The sequence below is a fragment of the Cebus imitator genome, unplaced genomic scaffold (genome assembly GCF_001604975.1).
Source record: "Cebus imitator isolate Cc_AM_T3 unplaced genomic scaffold, Cebus_imitator-1.0 Scaffold70, whole genome shotgun sequence".
Classification (NCBI taxonomy): domain Eukaryota; kingdom Metazoa; phylum Chordata; class Mammalia; order Primates; family Cebidae; genus Cebus; species Cebus imitator.
Window position 1 is genome coordinate 2484778 of NW_016107385.1, and position 17333 is coordinate 2502110.

General features: G+C 41.4%; 2 protein-coding genes across 5 annotated transcripts in view; one reads left to right on the forward strand and one right to left on the reverse strand.

The window, feature by feature from the left end:
- Nucleotides 1-13650, forward strand: part of EIF2AK4 (eukaryotic translation initiation factor 2 alpha kinase 4) — a 114281-nt gene extending 100631 nt beyond the window's left edge. For 3 of the 4 annotated variants that reach the window (XM_017530920.2, XM_017530922.2, XM_037739410.1), the window contains 7 exons: nt 2860-2972; nt 3998-4056; nt 4875-4972; nt 7040-7108; nt 7949-7993; nt 12404-12522; nt 13098-13650. In XM_017530920.2, coding sequence (XP_017386409.1) covers nt 2860-2972; nt 3998-4056; nt 4875-4972; nt 7040-7108; nt 7949-7993; nt 12404-12522; nt 13098-13155 — 561 coding nt within the window. In that variant the 3' untranslated portion in view covers nt 13156-13650. Of the gene's footprint in view, nt 1-2859; nt 2973-3997; nt 4057-4874; nt 4973-5159; nt 5266-7039; nt 7109-7948; nt 7994-12403; nt 12523-13097 lie in introns of those variants that run through there. The other variant, XM_037739409.1, reaches the window with a different exon arrangement.
- A 425-nt stretch (nt 13651-14075) lies between these two features.
- Nucleotides 14076-17269, reverse strand: SRP14 (signal recognition particle 14). The gene is made up of 5 exons (XM_017530925.2): nt 17158-17269; nt 16937-17009; nt 16341-16453; nt 15119-15151; nt 14076-14617 (listed from the first exon to the last, which is right to left on the reverse strand). The coding sequence occupies exons 1-5, from the start codon at nt 17179-17181 to the stop codon at nt 14381-14383; spliced, it is 480 nt and encodes a 159-aa protein (XP_017386414.1). The 5' UTR covers nt 17182-17269; the 3' UTR covers nt 14076-14380.
- Between the last annotated feature and the right edge of the window lie 64 nt (nt 17270-17333).

The following is a 17333-nucleotide window of genomic DNA, read 5'->3' on the forward strand; positions in this document are numbered from 1 at the left end:
AAACAAACAAAAAAAAAAACAGATCCTTTTGAGAAACAAAGATAGGTCAGGATTTCTTTTAATGAACCATTCTTTTGTTTCTGAATAACTCAAACAGCAGTTTAATTTTATGACCATCTTGTGTAAGACTAATCACAGCTGACATTCAACATTTGGTCTTCATAACGTTTCCAAGAATACTTTATCATTTTGAAAAGCGTCAGGAGCCAAAATCTATCTGCCTTTATCTTATTCAGTCTGCTAATCAGTAAATCTCAATAATATTTTGTCCATGTACTTTGAAAGATGTAATGTTCTGGTGAAAGATCTCATTTAGTTATGATGCGAGTATCAGCCTTCTGGGTAGGAATTTGGCAAAGTAGTTAAAAGCCTTAAAACTAAACATTTTTTTTAAATGACCCAGCAATTCCACTTTCAGGAATTGATAGTAAAAATTATTTTAAAGATCTCGAGTAAGGCTCATTTATAACAGCAGTTCTCAAACTTTTACGTCTTAGAACCCCTTTACACCCTTAAAAATTGAGGATCCCAAAGAACTTTTGTTTATATTAAGTTAACATCTGTCAATATTAAAATATAAACATATTTTAAATGTTTATTCATTTAAAAATAACAATACCCCCGTTACATGGTAATCTAATAGGTTTCCAGTAAGGAAAATGGCATTGTTTAAAGCATTTGCAAATCTCTTTAGTGTACTGTTTTACTTTGTAATTTCTTTTAATGCTTTAGTAGAAGAAACGATTCTCATATCTGTTTATTCAATCTGTTATGATACCACAAATCGTATAATCTCTGGAAAACTCTGTTGTACATTTGTGAGAGGGATGAGAGTGAAAAGGCAGTTAATATTTTAGATTATAAAAATAGTTTTGACCTTTTGACCTTTTGAAAGGATATGAGGGACCTTCATGAGTCTCTAGACCACACTCGGAGAACTTCATTTCAAAATATACATTGGTAGAAGATTGTTTGAATTATGATAATTTGGTGAAATATTGTGCAGCCTTTAAAAATGATGATTCTACTAAAACTGAGTTCATTGACATGGAAAGATGTCCACAAATACCATGTACAGTATAATCCCATTTTGTTTTAAACATCAATTAATATTTATACATTAAAAAAAAGTCTAGAAGAATATAACAAAATTTTAATTGTAATAATTGTTGGCTACTGGAATTACAAGGTATCTTAACTTACTTTGTTAAGCTTTTCTATATATTTGCAACTCCTTTTTTTTTTTTTTTTTTTTTTTAAAGCCATTTTTTTTTCCTTTGTTTCTTGGTTTTTTTTTTCTTTTTTTTTTTTTTTTTTATTCTGACAATTCTGCCTTTTGGTTTTTGAGATAGGGTCTTACTCTGTACCCATGTTGGAGTGCAGTGGCATGATCTCAGCTCACTGCAACCTGTCTCTCAGGACCAAGTGATCCTCCCATCTCAGCCTTCCGAGTAGCTGGGACTACAGGCATGTACCACCATGACTGTCTGATTTGTTGTATTTTTAGTAGAGACAGGGTCTTTCCATGTTGCCCAGGCTGGTCTTGAACTCCTAGGCTCAGGCGATCTGCCCACCTCAGCCTCCCAAAGTGCTCGGATTAGAGGTACAAGCCGCTGTACCCAGCCAGTAGCATCATTTTCATATTTGAAAAGCAAGACATCACTTCATTTATCCGTTCAGCAAACGTATTTTCAACATTCACAATGTAAAAGGGATTGAACTTGGGGTCATCGAGGATATGGGAACATTTAAGCCACAGCTCCTGCTGTCAGGGATTCTGTAATCTGGTAAGGAACATGCGACATTTGTGCATGACTGTGAGCTCAAAATGCTAAATGCCTTGAGTCCTACAGATAAAGTTCTCCAGAGGGTTCCTCCGGCTGGGAGATTACCTAAGAGGCAGCAGTGAAGACTTCAGGAGGGTGGTGGGATTTATCCTGCCCTCAAGGATGCATAGGATATAGATAGGTCCTGGAAGGGCCTTCTAAGAGGAAACCACAAAGGCAATGGTAGTTCTTTTAGTAGTTGTCCCAACAATAGAGGCAGGCCAGCAGAGAACCATTCTGGTTCTACCCTGAGTAGTCTATTTTGGGTGAGACTGATGGATCAGCAGCAGAAAATGTGTTATAGCTACATCATGGAGAGCCCGAACGCTCTGGAATCTGGTTTTTATTTAGTAGTTAATAGGGTGGCCCTCAATGTTTTGAACAGGAGACATCAAAGTTGTATTTCAGAAAAATTAATCTGCAGGGATGTGTAGCATGGAACAGAGGGAGGGAGAAACTGAACACAGTGATAGCATTGTAAAGAATATCAAACTAGCCTAGGACAAGGTTGGGTGCTGACCAGGGGAGTACAGATGAAGGGGCAGAGGCCATAAAGGTGGGATGACAGACTTGGGTTTAGAAAGGGGAGGGAGGAGCAGTAGATAAAGCCAAGATCTGAGAAACCCTGGTGGCTGACCAGAGGATGTTTAAAGGGGAAGATGAGAATGAAACACATGAATTAAGAGCCCATTCATCTTGGACTTTAAAATAAAAAAATTCTATCATCCATGCTAAACTAGTCCAGACCAGGGTTTCTCAACAGCAGCACTGTTCGCATTTTGGGCCATATAATTCTTTGTTGTAGGGGCTGTTCTGTGCGATAACAGCATCTTTGACCACTACCCACTACCTGCCAGTTGCACCACCCAAAAATGTCACCAGATATTGCCAAATGTCGCCTGAGGAGCAAAATTGCCCCTTGTTAAGAACCACTGACCCAAACTGTTGATTTAGTAGTCTTACTGTGGTGCTCTGAGCCACTCTTCTGGGTTCAAAAACCTCCAAGTGATGGATCTGTTTCATTCTTTTTAAGGTTAAGTCTTTCGAGAAGGAAAGGCAAACAGAGAAGCGCGTGCTGGAGACTGAACTTGTGGACTATGTACTGCAGAAACTGAGGACTAAAGTCAGTGATGAAAGGAGTGTCAGGTAACTTAGAAAACAAAGCCTAGAAAACTGACTTCAATTACCTATGTGGAACATATATAAATTTATTTTAAAAGTCAATTTGAGCCAGGTGCTGTGGCTCACGTCTGTAATCCCAGCACTTTGGGAGGCCAAGGCAGGAGAGTCTCTTGAGGCCAGGAATGCAAGACCAGCCTAGGCAACATACCCAGAAACCCCATTTCTAAAAAGAATTTTTTTTTTTTCTTAGCTGGGGCATGGTGGTGCATGCCTATAATCCCAGCTACTCAGGAGACTGAGGTGGGAGGATTGCTTGAGCCCAGGAGGTCAAGGAGGCAATGAGCCATGTTTATACCACTGCACTCCAGCCTGGGTGACAGAGAAGGACCCTGTCTCAAAAGGAAAAAAAANCAGTATTAGAATTACAGATCTAAAGAAACAGCCAACTAGTGAGTATGGGGGAACATTACCAAGACACTTAAAAGGCTACATGGAATTTAGTTTTAGCACGGAAAGGTTCAAAGTTTTTCCTCCACGCAGATGTTTATTTCCCTGTTTTCCCAAGATAGAGTGCTGTTGTCTCTCTCAAAGGCTATAAATTAATTCACAGCATTTGAAAGAACATCCATTCACTGCTTTTTAAAGACTATCCTTATTTACCAAATGTTCTCCTGTGGGTGGTTGCCAAGGCTGCTGCCATAATGAAGGTGGGGCTGCTGTTGCTCATGTTTCCTTGTATTATGATGGGGGCGGAAAAGAAAACCCATTATATTTCATTGAAATCAACTTCTTGTGTGGATCCAGGATTTCAAGCCCAGCTGAATAAATCAGAATGTTTTCTTTAGGTGTTAACTTAAAAAAAGACATCCTTTATAATTTTTTACTTGCTCTTGACCAAAGCTTAACTAAATGCGTATTTTTTGTTTTTCCACCCACTAATAACCAAGAATATGTTTTTATATTTAATGGAAAAGTGGCTCACTAAACATGTAGTTATGTGTTGCTTTTGCCTTATTGACTGTTCTTTGTTTTTGTTTGCTTGTTTTCAGAGAAGCTTCTGATAATCTTGCAGTACAGAATCTGAAGGGGTCATTTTCTAATGCCTCAGGTATAATTACTAATTATAATCTGAACATAATAATGCTTATTTGTTTGCTGTAAGCACTTACTACTGTGGCTAACTGCTTGTGACACTGCAAATATATTTTTTAAATAACATATACACAGTAAATTGTACCACATGGAATTCATCCCTATGCTTTGAAATCCACATCCTAGAAAATGATAAAACAACTGGAATTTAGGTGACTCTTCTGCTATATCTCTTATGTTTTACAAGTGATTTAATCTTCCTTTTACTCAATTTATTGTATAAGTGAAATGTGGATAATTTTCCTCATAAAGAGGACTGAAGGAAATATTTTGAAATCCCTTGAAGAAAGACACTATATAAATTTTGTTCTCATGAAAGCTAAGATGGCACAGTGGTGATAGTTATGCCTTTACTTTCATCACCTCTCTCAACCTTACTGAAAAAGAAGTGCCATAGTTGGCTTAGAACAGAAGTGAATCTTTCCCATTCACTTCTATTAGCATTGACTTTGTGTTGCCATCAGATTTCGAATTATTGGAGAAATTTAAAGATTTTCTTAGGCCCCTGAGGTTTTGATGACTCATGTTGCCTCCCTGCACCTTCCACCAGCCCCTTCCTGGGGAGAGAAACATCAAAACTACTGGTTATTGGGGTTCTGGGCTCCTCACCTGTCAGATGCAGATGGTTGCAGGGATAGAAAACAAAGCCCAGTCATGATCTAGCCTTAGAATCACGACAGGATGTCTACTAATAAACTCTGCCATCTCCCTCTAGGATGATGTAGAAAGTAGGACCAGATAAGGCTACACATTTTGAAACTCTCTTTGTCTCAGGTTTGTTTGAAATCCATGGAGCAGCAGTGGTTCCCATTGTGAGTGTGCTAGCCCCGGAGAAGCTGTCAGCCAGCACTAGGAGGCGGTATGAAACTCAGGTACGCAGGGTCAGGGTTTCTTTGGCTTTCTAATGTGACTTACAGAAGAGAAAAAAACAGGAAAGGAAAATAAGAAACATGGAATTTCTTGGAAATATTTTTTGCAAGAAAAAAATTGTTCTTCAAACTTCCCTAACTGGGTGGCTTCTGAAAGCCTTATCAATACAAAGCATCTCACTGGCTCTAGGATTTCCATCTGTCCAAGAGGGGCCATTGTGCACTGTGGGCACCTCGAAGCAGCTGTTGTCAGAGTGACTGCATCTAAATGAAAACTATCTAATCTGGCTCTAAAGGTAGTCAAGGTTGGCTTGTTTGTGCTCTAAATGGCAAAGTAGAAGAGGCCAATGACAAGACTTAAGGCAGGTTTCTCATTCCAGACATGGTTTTGGCATCTGCTATATGCCTAATGGTGTGCTAAGGGCTGTGTAAAATGTAGAAGACATTAACATGGCCCCAGTCCTCAAACAAGTTTATAACTTTGAAGCATATGCGACCAGGCACGGTGGCTCACGCCTGTAATCCCAGCATTTTGGAAGGCCCGGGGCGGGGTGCAGGGGGGGCAGATCATGAGGTCAGGAGATAAAGACCATTCTGGCCAACATGGTGAAACCCCGTCTCTACTAAAATACAAAAAATTAGCCAGGTGTGGTGGCACATGCCTGTAGTCCCAGCAATGCAGGAGGCTGAGGCAGGAGAATCACTGGAACCCAGGAGGCAGAGATTGCAGTGAGCCAAGATCATGCCACTGTACTCCAGCCTGGGCAACAGAGCAAGACTCCCTCTCAAAAAAAAAAGCAGCAGCATATGCATTATATAGAGAATACAAGAAAATAATTATAGGCTAGGTGCGGTGGCTTATGCCTGTAATCCCAGCACTTTGGGAAGGCTGAGGAGGGCGGATCACAAGGTCAGGAGTTCGAGATCAGCCCAGCCAACATGGCGAAACTCCGTCTCTACTGAAAATACGAAAATTAGCCAAGGGTGGTGGTGTGCCTGTAATCCCAGTAACTCAGGAGGCTGAGGCAGGAGAATCACTTGAACTAAGGAGGCAGAGATTGCAGTGAGCCGAGATCACGCCATTACACTCCAGCCTGGGCAACAGAGCAAGACTCTGTCTCAAAATAAAATAACTACAGTAGAACACTGAGTTAAATTTACTGAATATGAGTATTAGAGTATGCTGTGGACATATGCAATAAATTGAGTGTTAAGAAAGAGCGATTTTAGAAATGTAATCAGACCAAAATACAAAGATCAGGTACTTTATTTTTGTAAGCTCATCTAGCTGTTTCTCAGGATTTGAGTGGAAGCCTGTTTTTCCCATCTTCCTACTGCCTTCATCACCTACGAAGTTTCAGTTCTCATGCCATGTCCTCATTGCTGCCACCTCTCCCTTTTTCCCACTTTAGCTTCATACTACCATCTATCTCTCTGCTTCTCCGTGCACTGTTTCACTGTACTGGGCCTTTATCAGGCATCATTTCAAAATTATAAAGAGATAATCGACAAGGATTATTAAACAAATGGTCAAGATAGATTATAAGAATCTAATTTCCCCTGAGATCATATTAGACACTCCTTTCTGGGTGGATTAAGAGCAAAAAAAAATTTTTTTTTTTTTTTGAGACAGAGTCTCACTCTGTCACCCAGGCTGGAGTGCACTGGCATGATAATGGCTCACCAGTACCTCCCCAATAGCTGGGATTATAAGCGCCCACCCTCACGCCCCATGCAGAATCCTGAGTAGCTGAGATTATAGGTGCCTGCCACCACACCCTGCTAATTTTTTTTTATATTCAGTAGAGACAGAGTTTGACATGTTGGCCAGGCTGGTCTCCAACTCCTGACCTCAGGTGATCCCCCAGCCCCGGCCTTGGCGTCCCAAAGTGCTGGGATTACAGGTGTCAGCCACCGTGCCGGGCCAAGGGGAAACCTTTAGACACTATTTGGAATCCTTTGTAGGCTTTGGTGTGTTACCCTGTGATTGTATCCTGGGATAGGAAATAAGATGGTAAGAAAGATGGCTTGGTTGTTAACACGTTCTGAATTCTGTTTTCTTATTATTAGGTACAAACTCGACTTCAGACCTCCCTTGCCAACTTACATCAGAAAAGCAGTGAAATCGAAATTCTGGCTGTAAGTGGCTTTAATATTTTGAAGGTGGCTTCTGTCCATACTTTCAAAGTGGTTGCCTCAGGGTTCAGAGCTTTTTGCACAGTGTCAGCAGAATTTGTATGCAGGCCTTACTGTCACTGATGTGAACCACATGCAATCTAAAACTATTAAGAACTAGGGGGATGGCCGGGGGCGGTGGCTCACACCTGTAATCCCAGCACTTTGGGAGGCCAAGGCGGGTGGATCATGAGGTCAAGAGATCGAGACCATCCTGGTCAACATGGTGAAACCCCATCTCTACTAAAAAAATACAAAAATTAGGTGGGCATGGTGGCACGCACCTGTAGTCCCAGCTACTCAGGAGGCTGAGGCAGGAGAATTGCTTGAACCCAGGAGGCGGAGGTTGCTGTGAGCCGAGATCACGCCATTGCACTCCAGCCTGGGTAACAAGAGCGAAACTCCGTCTCAAAAAAAAAAAAAAAGAACTAGGGGGAGAATTGAAGGTTATTTCTCCTCTTTGTTCCTGAAAGATAGAAGAAGGAAAATGAAAACAAAAACCATTTTCCTACATATTTCAGGCCTCTGCCTTACTAAGGTTACACTGAATACATGTAGCAGTGTCAAACCTTTCAGTTGTGATGTAGAGGGACAGGGAGTACAGTTTACACTGCTTATTAATTCTCCAGTGCTAAGATCTTAACACTGTACAGTTCATTAAGCCCTTTCATAATACAATAGCATCCCAGTCTCTGCCAACCCTATTCAAATTGCTGTATCCCACATGACACCGTGGTCACAAGGTAGTAGTATGTGCTGCTGAGAGTTACCCGAGAGATGATATACATTTCTGTGTATTCACAGGTGGATCTACCTAAAGAAACCATATTACAGTTTTTATCATTAGAGGTAAGCAATATGAACTCTTCTGCACTGTGGCCTTTAAAATCCCACATTTTTGCTGTTACTTTGCCAAAGGAATGCTGAAGGTGGCATTCAGTTTTCTTAGTGATAGTATTTTTCTGGCAACTGCAGGAATTTAGTAACATTTTTCCTTTTATGTAACATGCACGTTCCTAAATCCCATGTTGAAGGACTCATACTTTTCTAGTGACTCAGTTTTTAGAGATACTTATTACATTTAAAAACAACAACAACCTGGCCGGGCGCGGTGGCTCAAGCCTGTAATCCCAGTACTTTGGGAGGCCGAGGCAGGTGGATCACGAGGTCAAGAGATCGAGACCATCCTGGTCAACATGGTGAAACCCCGTCTCTACTAAAAATACAAAAAATCAGCTGGGCATGGTGGCGCATGCCTGTAATCCCAGCTACTCAGGAGGCTGAGGCAGGAGAATTGCCTGAACCCAGGACGCAGAGGTTGCAGTGAGCCGAGATCGCGCCATTGCACTCCAGCCTGGGTAACAAGAGTGAAACTCCGTCTCAAAAAAAAAAAAAACAAAAAAAAAACAACCCACAGCCAGTATCATACTAAATGGGCAAAAACTGGAAGCATTCCCTTTGAATTGTGGTACTAGACAAGGATGCCCTCTCTCACCACACCTATTCAATAGAATATTGGAAGTTCTAGCCAGAGCAATCAGGCAAGAAAAAGAAATAAAGGGTATTCAATTAGGAAAGGAGGAAGTCAAATTGTCTCTATTTGCAGACGACATGATTGTATATTTAGAAGACCCTATGATCTCAGCCCCAAATCTCCTTCAACTGATAAGCAACTTCAGCAAAATCTCAGGATACAAAATCAATGTGCAAAAATCACAAGCATTCCAATACACCAATAACAGACTTAAAAAGAGCCAAATCAAGAACAAACTGCCATTCACAATTGCTACAAAAAGAATAAAATACCTAGGAATACAAGTAACAAAGGATGTAAGGGACCTCTTCAATGAGAACTACAAACAGCTGCTCAAGGAAATAAGAGAGGACACAAACACATGAAGAAACATTCCAGGCTTATGGTTAGGAAGAATCAATATTGTGAAAATGGCCATATTGCCCAAAGTAATTTACAGATTCAATGCTATCCCCATCAAGCTACTGTTGTAACCGAGCAAGCATGAAATCACCACTGAGACTAACACTAGGCCAAATTACAGAGTCTTTATTGCTGGCGGCCATGGGGGACTCACGTCTCTTTAACCCATGGCCCCGAAAGTAGGATGTCAAGACCATTTATGCCCGTAAACCACCTCCTGGGCAGGGGTGAGGGCAAGGGGCTTTGGACATTGAGGGCCAGGGGACATTGAACATTCAGATTGTTACTTAAGTGGTTCACAGAAGTCAAGATAAGCCTTAGTTTACACACTGTCTGGGTAGGATGGAAATTACAGACCTTAGTTACTTATTACAAGTCGCAGGGGCCAAGATGGTATGGGTTTAGACTGCTTGTCTGTCATATTAGGGTTACAGAGAGCAGTTTCAATGGAAAGCCGAGGTATGGATGGGGTATGCAGCTTATGGGGCAATTACCATGTCATACTACCAATGACCTTCTTCCCAGAACTGGAAAAAACCATCTTAAACTTCTTATGGAACCAAAAGAGAGCCTGCATAGCCAAGTCAATTCTAAGCAAAAAGAATAAAGCTGGAGGCATCACACTACCTGACTTCAAACTATACCACAAGGCTACAGTAATCAAAACAGCATGGTACTGGTACCAAAACAGAGATATAGGCTAATGGAACAGAACAGAGGCCTCGGAGGCAACACCACACATCTACAACCATCTGATCTTTGAAAAACCTGACAAAAGCAATGGGAAAGGATTCCCTGTTTAATAAATGGTGTTGGGAAAACTGGCTAGCCATGTGCAGAAAGCAGAAACTGGACTCCTTCCTGACACCTTACACTAAAATTAACTCCAGATGGATTAAAGACTTGAACATAAGACGTAACACCATAAAAACCCTAGAAGAAAATATAGGCAAAACCATTCAGGACATAGGCATAGGCAAGGACTTCGTGACTAAAACACCAAAAGCATTGGCAACAAAAGCCAAAATAGACAAATGGGACCTAACCAAACTCCAGAGCTTCTGCACAGCAAAAGAAACAATCATTAGAGTGAAGCGGCAACCAACAGATTGGGAAAAAAATTTTGCAATCTATCCATCTGACAAAGGGCTGATATCCAGAATCTACAAAGAACTAAAACAGATTTACAAGGAAAAAAAAGCCCATTCAAAAGTAGGTGAAGGATATGAACAGACACTTTACAAAAGACGACATATATGAGGCCAACAAACATAGGAAAAAATGCTCATCATCACTGGTCATTAGAGAAATGTAAATCAAAACTACATTGAGATACCATCTCATGACAGTTAGAATGGCAATCATTAAAAAATCTGGAGACAACAGATGCTGGAAAGGATGTAGAGAAAGAGGAACACTTTTACACTGTTAGCGGGAGTGTAAATTAGGTCAACCATTGTGGAAGACAGTGTGGCCATTGCTCAAGGACCTAGAAATAGAAATACCATTTGACCCAGCTATCCCATTACTGGGTATATATCCAAAGGATTATAAATCGTCTGTTATAAGGACACATGCACACCAATGTTCACTGCAGCACTGTTTACAATAGCAAAGACTTGGAACCAACCCAAATACCCATTGATGATAGACTGGACAGGGAAAATGTGGCACATATACACCATGGAATACCATGCAGCCATAAGAAACGATGAGCTCGTGTCCTTTGCAGGGACATGGATGAACTGGAAACCATCATTCTCAGCAAACTGACACAAGAACAGAAAATCACACAGCGCATATTCTCACTCATGGTGGGTGTTTAACAATGAGAACACATGGACACAGGGAGGGGAGCATCACACACTGGGGTCTGTGGGGGCACCTAGGGGAGGGACAGTGGGGGGTGGGGATAACGTGGGGAGAAATGCCCGTTATAGGTGACGGGGAGGAAGGCAGCAAACCACACTGCCATGTATGTACCTATGCAACAATCTTGCATGTTCTTCACATGTACCCCAAAACCTAAAATGCAATAAAATATATATTTAAAAATTTTTTAAAAAAACAACAATAATACATACTGCTTTTACTACATGTCAGGGTCTGGCAGGCCTTGTTGTAAGCATTTTACAGGTAGTAACTCAGTTAATCATAACCACCCCATTATGTAGATACTGTTATTATCCCCACTTTACAGATAAATCAGAGTATGGAAGTAGAGAGGTTAAGTATCTTACTCACAGTCACCCAGCTAATAAGTAGTAGAACCAGTATTTAAGCCTAAGCAGACTAGCAGAATCTGTGTTCTTAATCACTATACTATACTGTTTCAAACAAACCTCGATTCCAGCTAGAGAAGCTCATTTGCAGGTTAGAACAATATTTTTAAAAATCCTTTTGTAAAAATTAGGTCCTTTATAAACATTTTTACAAGCACATCCCTTTATCATCAAATAGCCTAAATAAGAACTTTAAAAATTGGAATACTTATCTTTGCTATTAAGAATACTTAACTATACTCATAGCTATAGGTGACTTTTGCAACATCCTATCAAAGTATACTTTTTTGTCTACCCAAGAGTGTTTAGTCAGATTAACTTAGATTAATAGTGAACTTGGCTATTTTATATATCATTTGTTACTCTCTTATAAATAAGCATATACCACTATACTGGCAATGTACTGATTTATGATCCGATCAAATGGATATACTTCAGGCTGCTATCACCATTGTACAAAAAGTAAACAGGGGCCACACACAATGGCTCATGCCTGTAATCCCAGCACTTTGGGAGGCCGAGGCAGGTGGGTCACCTGAGGTCTGGAGTTTGAGACCAGCCTGGCAAACATGGTGAAACCCCAACACTACCAAAAATACAAAAAAATTAGCCGGGTGTGGTGGCGGACGCCTGTAATCCCAGCTACTTGGGAGACTGCGGCAGGAGAATCACTTGAACCCAGGAGGCAGAGGTTGAAGTAAGCTGAGATCACACCACTGCACCCCAGCCTGGGCAGCAAGAGCGAAACTCTGTCTCGGGGAAAAAAAAAAAAAAAAAAAAAGTAAATGGTAGGCAGAAATAACTGGTATAAAGTGACATCAGCACTCTAGGGCTGCAGCATTGTTAATCAGGCTCTAATTAGGGAGTCTTGTTTTAAAGAAAATTGGTGCTTCACAGGAAGAACCCCAGCAGTCTCCTAACTGGTTCTACTATCTCCTGGTATACTTGAAGAGGGGAATAGCACTGCAATTTCATTAGTGACCCAGAAAAAGCCAGCTGGTAAACCCTAGTGCCCTGTTAAGTCATATTTTTTTTTCCTAGTGGGATGCTGATGAACAGGCATTTAACACAACTGTGAAGCAGCTGCTGTCACGCCTTCCGAAGCAAAGATACCTCAAATTAGTCTGTGATGAAATTTATAACATCAAAGTAGAAAAAAAGTAAGTTATCACTTGGGCATAGCAGGTTTCACATGGTTAAAATTCAGGGAGGTGGTTTCAGAGTGACATTATTTTGTTGTCTTGTTGAGGCTTGACACCTAAGCTGTTGCTAGAACTGCAGGTGACAACCAGTCAGTCTTGCTTGGACTGTGAATCACAGTCATGATCTTGTCAATAAGAAAACACAGGAGTCCTAGGAGTAGCTGTCTCAACTATACAGTTTTGTTCACCCAGGTAATTCACTTTCTATAAGTATGTTAAAATTAAAGAAAATAACCATGACTAGTTTGCTCTGTGCCCTTATGTCATAATGCCCATCATTCATGTTATCATCCACTTAAAAAGCAACAAGGAAGCCTATGAGGTGAATAGTTATCTCCTTATTAGGACCTTACACTACAGACCCCCGTCAGTCATACCTTGTTTAAAACCTATATAATTTTTTAGTAACTAGTCTTCTACCTTGTTTTTGCTTAAATAAAGCTCCTACAAGTAAGTGTTCTAAAAATTTATTTGCTCTGTTCTTCACTCATTAAACTGAGTCTGTCTTTTTAATCTTTTCCTTTCTTTTGCAGGGTGTCTGTGCTATTTCTGTATAGCTACAGAGATGACTACTACAGAATCTTATTTTAACCCTAAAGAACTGTCGTTGACCTCATTCAGACAGAGGCTTATACTGGAATAATGGAATGTTGTACATTCATTGTCATTCAAAATTAAATTCTAAGACGACGCTGGGCACAGTAGTTTACACTTGTAATCCTAGCATTTTGGGAAGCCAAGGCAGGAAGATTGCTTGAAACCAGGAGTTCAAGACCAGCCTGAGCAAAAAGCAAGACCCCCATCTCTACAAAAACTAAAAAAATTAGTAGGGCAAGGGGACATACACCTGTAGTCCTAGCTACTCCAAAGACTGAGGTGGGTAACTTGAGCCTGAGGAGGCTGAGGCTGCAATGGGCTGTGACTGCGCCACTGCACTCCAGCCTGGACAGAGCAACACCCTGTCTCAAAAAAGAACAAAAAAAATTCTAAGAAGCTGTCCTACAAAGTTGAGCTTTGTTAGTTTTTCATGTGTAATATATTATAAATTTATCTTTTGGGATATAATAAATGCTTTCATATACCTGCTGCTTTTTAATTGTAAATCTGTTAACACTAAAGGTTGTTTGGAGCTGGAACATAAGATAATAGCCTTCTCTTCCCTTGGCCGTTAGGACTAAGCACCTGAAAATATCCAAACTAAAGGGCATAAAGAAACCAAAAATCACTATTTGGAACCTATATTCTTGATGACTTTGTAGTATGTTTCTCCTAAGGTAGTTAAACTCTCATTTGACTATGAGTACTCATTCAAACTTGGTAAAGGAACTATGATGATAAAATTATACAACCAGGTAGGAAGCAACTCATGAAATAACGTGACTTTTTACAGGTTCAATTCCAATAACCTAGAAGGTATTATAGAGCTAAAGCCTATTCATTAATCACATCATTCTAGAAATAGTTATTGCCAGAACTATTAAAGTGGGGTGGTAAAAGGAATAGAGAGACGGTGCTGATAAACAGACATGTTTAATGATAGCTTGCTCTTCAGAGATGACTACAGAGACTTTTAATCTATAATCCAGGAGTATATAACCATGCAGCACAGACCAATTAACCAAATGTAAAATAAACTAGGTTCTTACTACAACTACCCTATAAACATTGCAACTATTCTTTCCAAAAGGACCCTCATTTTATGTGAAAACACCTACTGTGGGGGAACCAGAAGCCTAGCTACGTGGCCAAAAGTAAAAACCAAAGGAAAAAATAGCAACTCAGTGGTTAATTGGTAAAAGCAAGAAATTTGTGTCCTTTACTGTGCTGCTGCTGCTGCTGCTGCTGTTGTTGCTGTTGATGCTGCTGCTGGTGGTGGTGCTGCTGCTGGCGGTGGTACTGCTGGTGCTGCTGGCGCTGGAGCTGGTGCTGCTGGCGCTGGAGCTGGTGCTGGTGCTGCTGGAGCTGCTGCTGCTGCTTTGGTCTTCTTAGTTTTGTTCTTTTTGTCCCTCTTCTTCAGCCCATCCATGTTAGCTCTCAGTAGGTTTGAATAAGCCTGAAAGACACAGAGCATACCTTAGTGGGAAGATGTGCAAATTGGTAGAACAGCTGCCCTACTGCATAATGGATTTAGGGTAGCCAAAAACCAGGAAGCCTACCTGATAAAGAATATAGCACTATGGGACACTTGTACTGAAAAATGGAATAAGCATAAAGTACTCTTCCACATTATAGCAGCTTCTGCAACACCCACAGAGAGTTGCACATATTTTTTTCTTTTTTTTTTTTTTTCAAGGTAAAGTTGCAGGCAACTTCTTGTTCAACTATACTATAGGTAGCGTATATCTATAGCCTAAGACAAAATCTAGCTAAAAAAAACAACTAGAAAGATGGTATTAGCATTGAAATTCACACCCTGACAGCTTTTTTACTAGAAACACACTGGTAAAACTTATCTCCAAAGAAGAGTGAACCTAAGTATCAATCTTCCCCAGTGTTCACTATCATCCTGACTCTTGCCCTGAGAAGCGAGACATAAGGAACACTCAAAACTCACCATCTGAAACTTATTCACCTCCTTGGAGCTCACCTGAAAAGGAAGGAAAACAGAGGTCACATCTATTATCCATATAAGCATCCTCTTCTCCACCCCTGATAGTATCTCAAAAGCCTCCCAAAGACAACATCCTATCTTTAAAATAATTCTTCCCAACTTCAGGGCTCATTATACAAAAATGATTATTTTTCTACTCTACTTTCCTCTGCCTAGAGAGCAAGCAAAGGAGCTCTGCATCTTTTTCCACGAGAATTGCACCAAGATGTGAAAGACAGTAGGCTCCTGAAAAAGCTGTTTCTCACCCCCTGAAATTCCTTAAAGAGGTGGCACTGAGTTTTCTACCTGCGTTCTGAGAAATGTCAGAGAACTTCTCAATATTAATTTTTTGTACATTAATACAAGATATATTTAAACTACTCCCTTCCCATCTTATTTTTAAACCTACTTTCCATTAATTCAAGCATATTTAAGCACAGTGCAAGTTACCACAAAATAAATTCTACTTCTGAAGAAGACTCCTTAGGTTTTTGTATTTCATGATAGCGAACTTTATTTGTAAAAACCACATAAGCTTGTTTTACTGTAAAAATCCTCTCAAGATAACTTGTCACAGGAGACCTATCAACTAAGTATAGTCTCCATTTTCATGTAATAAGTATCCTAAACTAATGTGATTAGAGAGCAAGTTTGGTTCTGCCACAGCAGAATAAAGCAGTATTCACACAATTCAGAGTCACTTGCTTTGCCTTATTCAATCTCCACTGAAAGACTGGAGCTCTTGACTAAATGTATATTTTCTCAAGCGTCAAACCCAACATTTAGCTACATACTCGCTATGTGAACCACAAAGATAAGAAAATAATAGCATACCTGGTATGAAGAAACTTTATTGAAGGCCCAGCACAGTAAGGGACCAAGGAATCAAATATTTATGCCAACTGCTCCTTACAGTACTACAAGTAAGGACCAATATGCTACTTTCATTTCCACAAAAATGTTAGCATAACTAACGACTTTTTGATCTCTACTTTCTTCATTTTATTTTATTTTATTGTTGAAGTTTCTACTACTAACGTATAGGAAGGTCCTGGTCTCAAAAATAGCCAAAGACTTACACAGGGCAAAAGGGAAAAATAATTAAAAGCCTGTTTCAGAAACGCCCCATCCTCTGTTAAGTTCAAGTCTTTACATTTCAAAAGATGGCCTTAGCAATCAAGCTCACCACAGTGCTGATCTTCTTTTTCCCATCAGTAGCTCTTAACAGACACTTGTTGTCTGCGGGCTCAAAGCCCTCCACAGTACCTTTCTTTGGAATGGGTTTGGTTCGACCATCATCTGCAAGAAAAATGCATCTTGGTGAACACGGCCGCGTACGAGGCTGAGCGGCAGACAAACAGTTAAAAGAGGGGCGGCGGGAGGGACGTGATGACCTAATGCAGCCCCGCTGCTCTAGTTCTGCTGCACACCTCGTCTGCTACCACGGCCTGGCGAAAGCCTGGAGAAACGATGACTTCCACGACGGACACATGCAATACCGGAGCTTGTTAAATCCCACTCAAAGTGGCGGCGTTTGGGATCCCTGACAAAGAGCCCTGGCCTGCCTGGGGCCCACTGTTACCAGAAGCGGCTTAGGCGGCTCAGCGCTGGGGGCCGCGCCAGCCACAATCCCTAATATTTTCCAGGCCCGAAGCCCCGAGTGTGCCCAGTACAGGGTGGCGGAGGTAAGGGGAAGGCGGGGGTCCGCGGCAGGCAGACGCCGGTGGCTCCCAGACACCGGGAACCCCGGGAGCACTGCCCGGCTCCCCTCCCGCTGCTTACACTTCTTCAAGGTGATGTAGACGCTGCCCGACGTCCGGCACTTCTGGAAGAGTCTGGTCAGCTCCGTCAGGAACTGGAAAACAACAGGCCCAGCCCCGTTAGCCAGCCCCAAGTCCTCGCCCCGCCGCGTCAAAGCCCTGGTCCTCCCGCAGAAGGAGGCAAAGGCCTCCAGCAAAGCCTGAGCCGCCCCCGTCCCTCGGCCGGCCAGGCCCGGCCCATACCTGCTCGCTCTCCAACAACACCATCGCGGCGACGCTGCCTCGACTCCCTCAGCTTAAGCCCCTAGCATTAAGAGCCGGAAGCTCGGCCTAGGCTGGGCGGGACTTCCGCTACAAAGCTTCCAGTGTTTTCCGTCAATCCCTTCTCTTCCACCAATCCCTGCCTCCGCCCTCCCCCC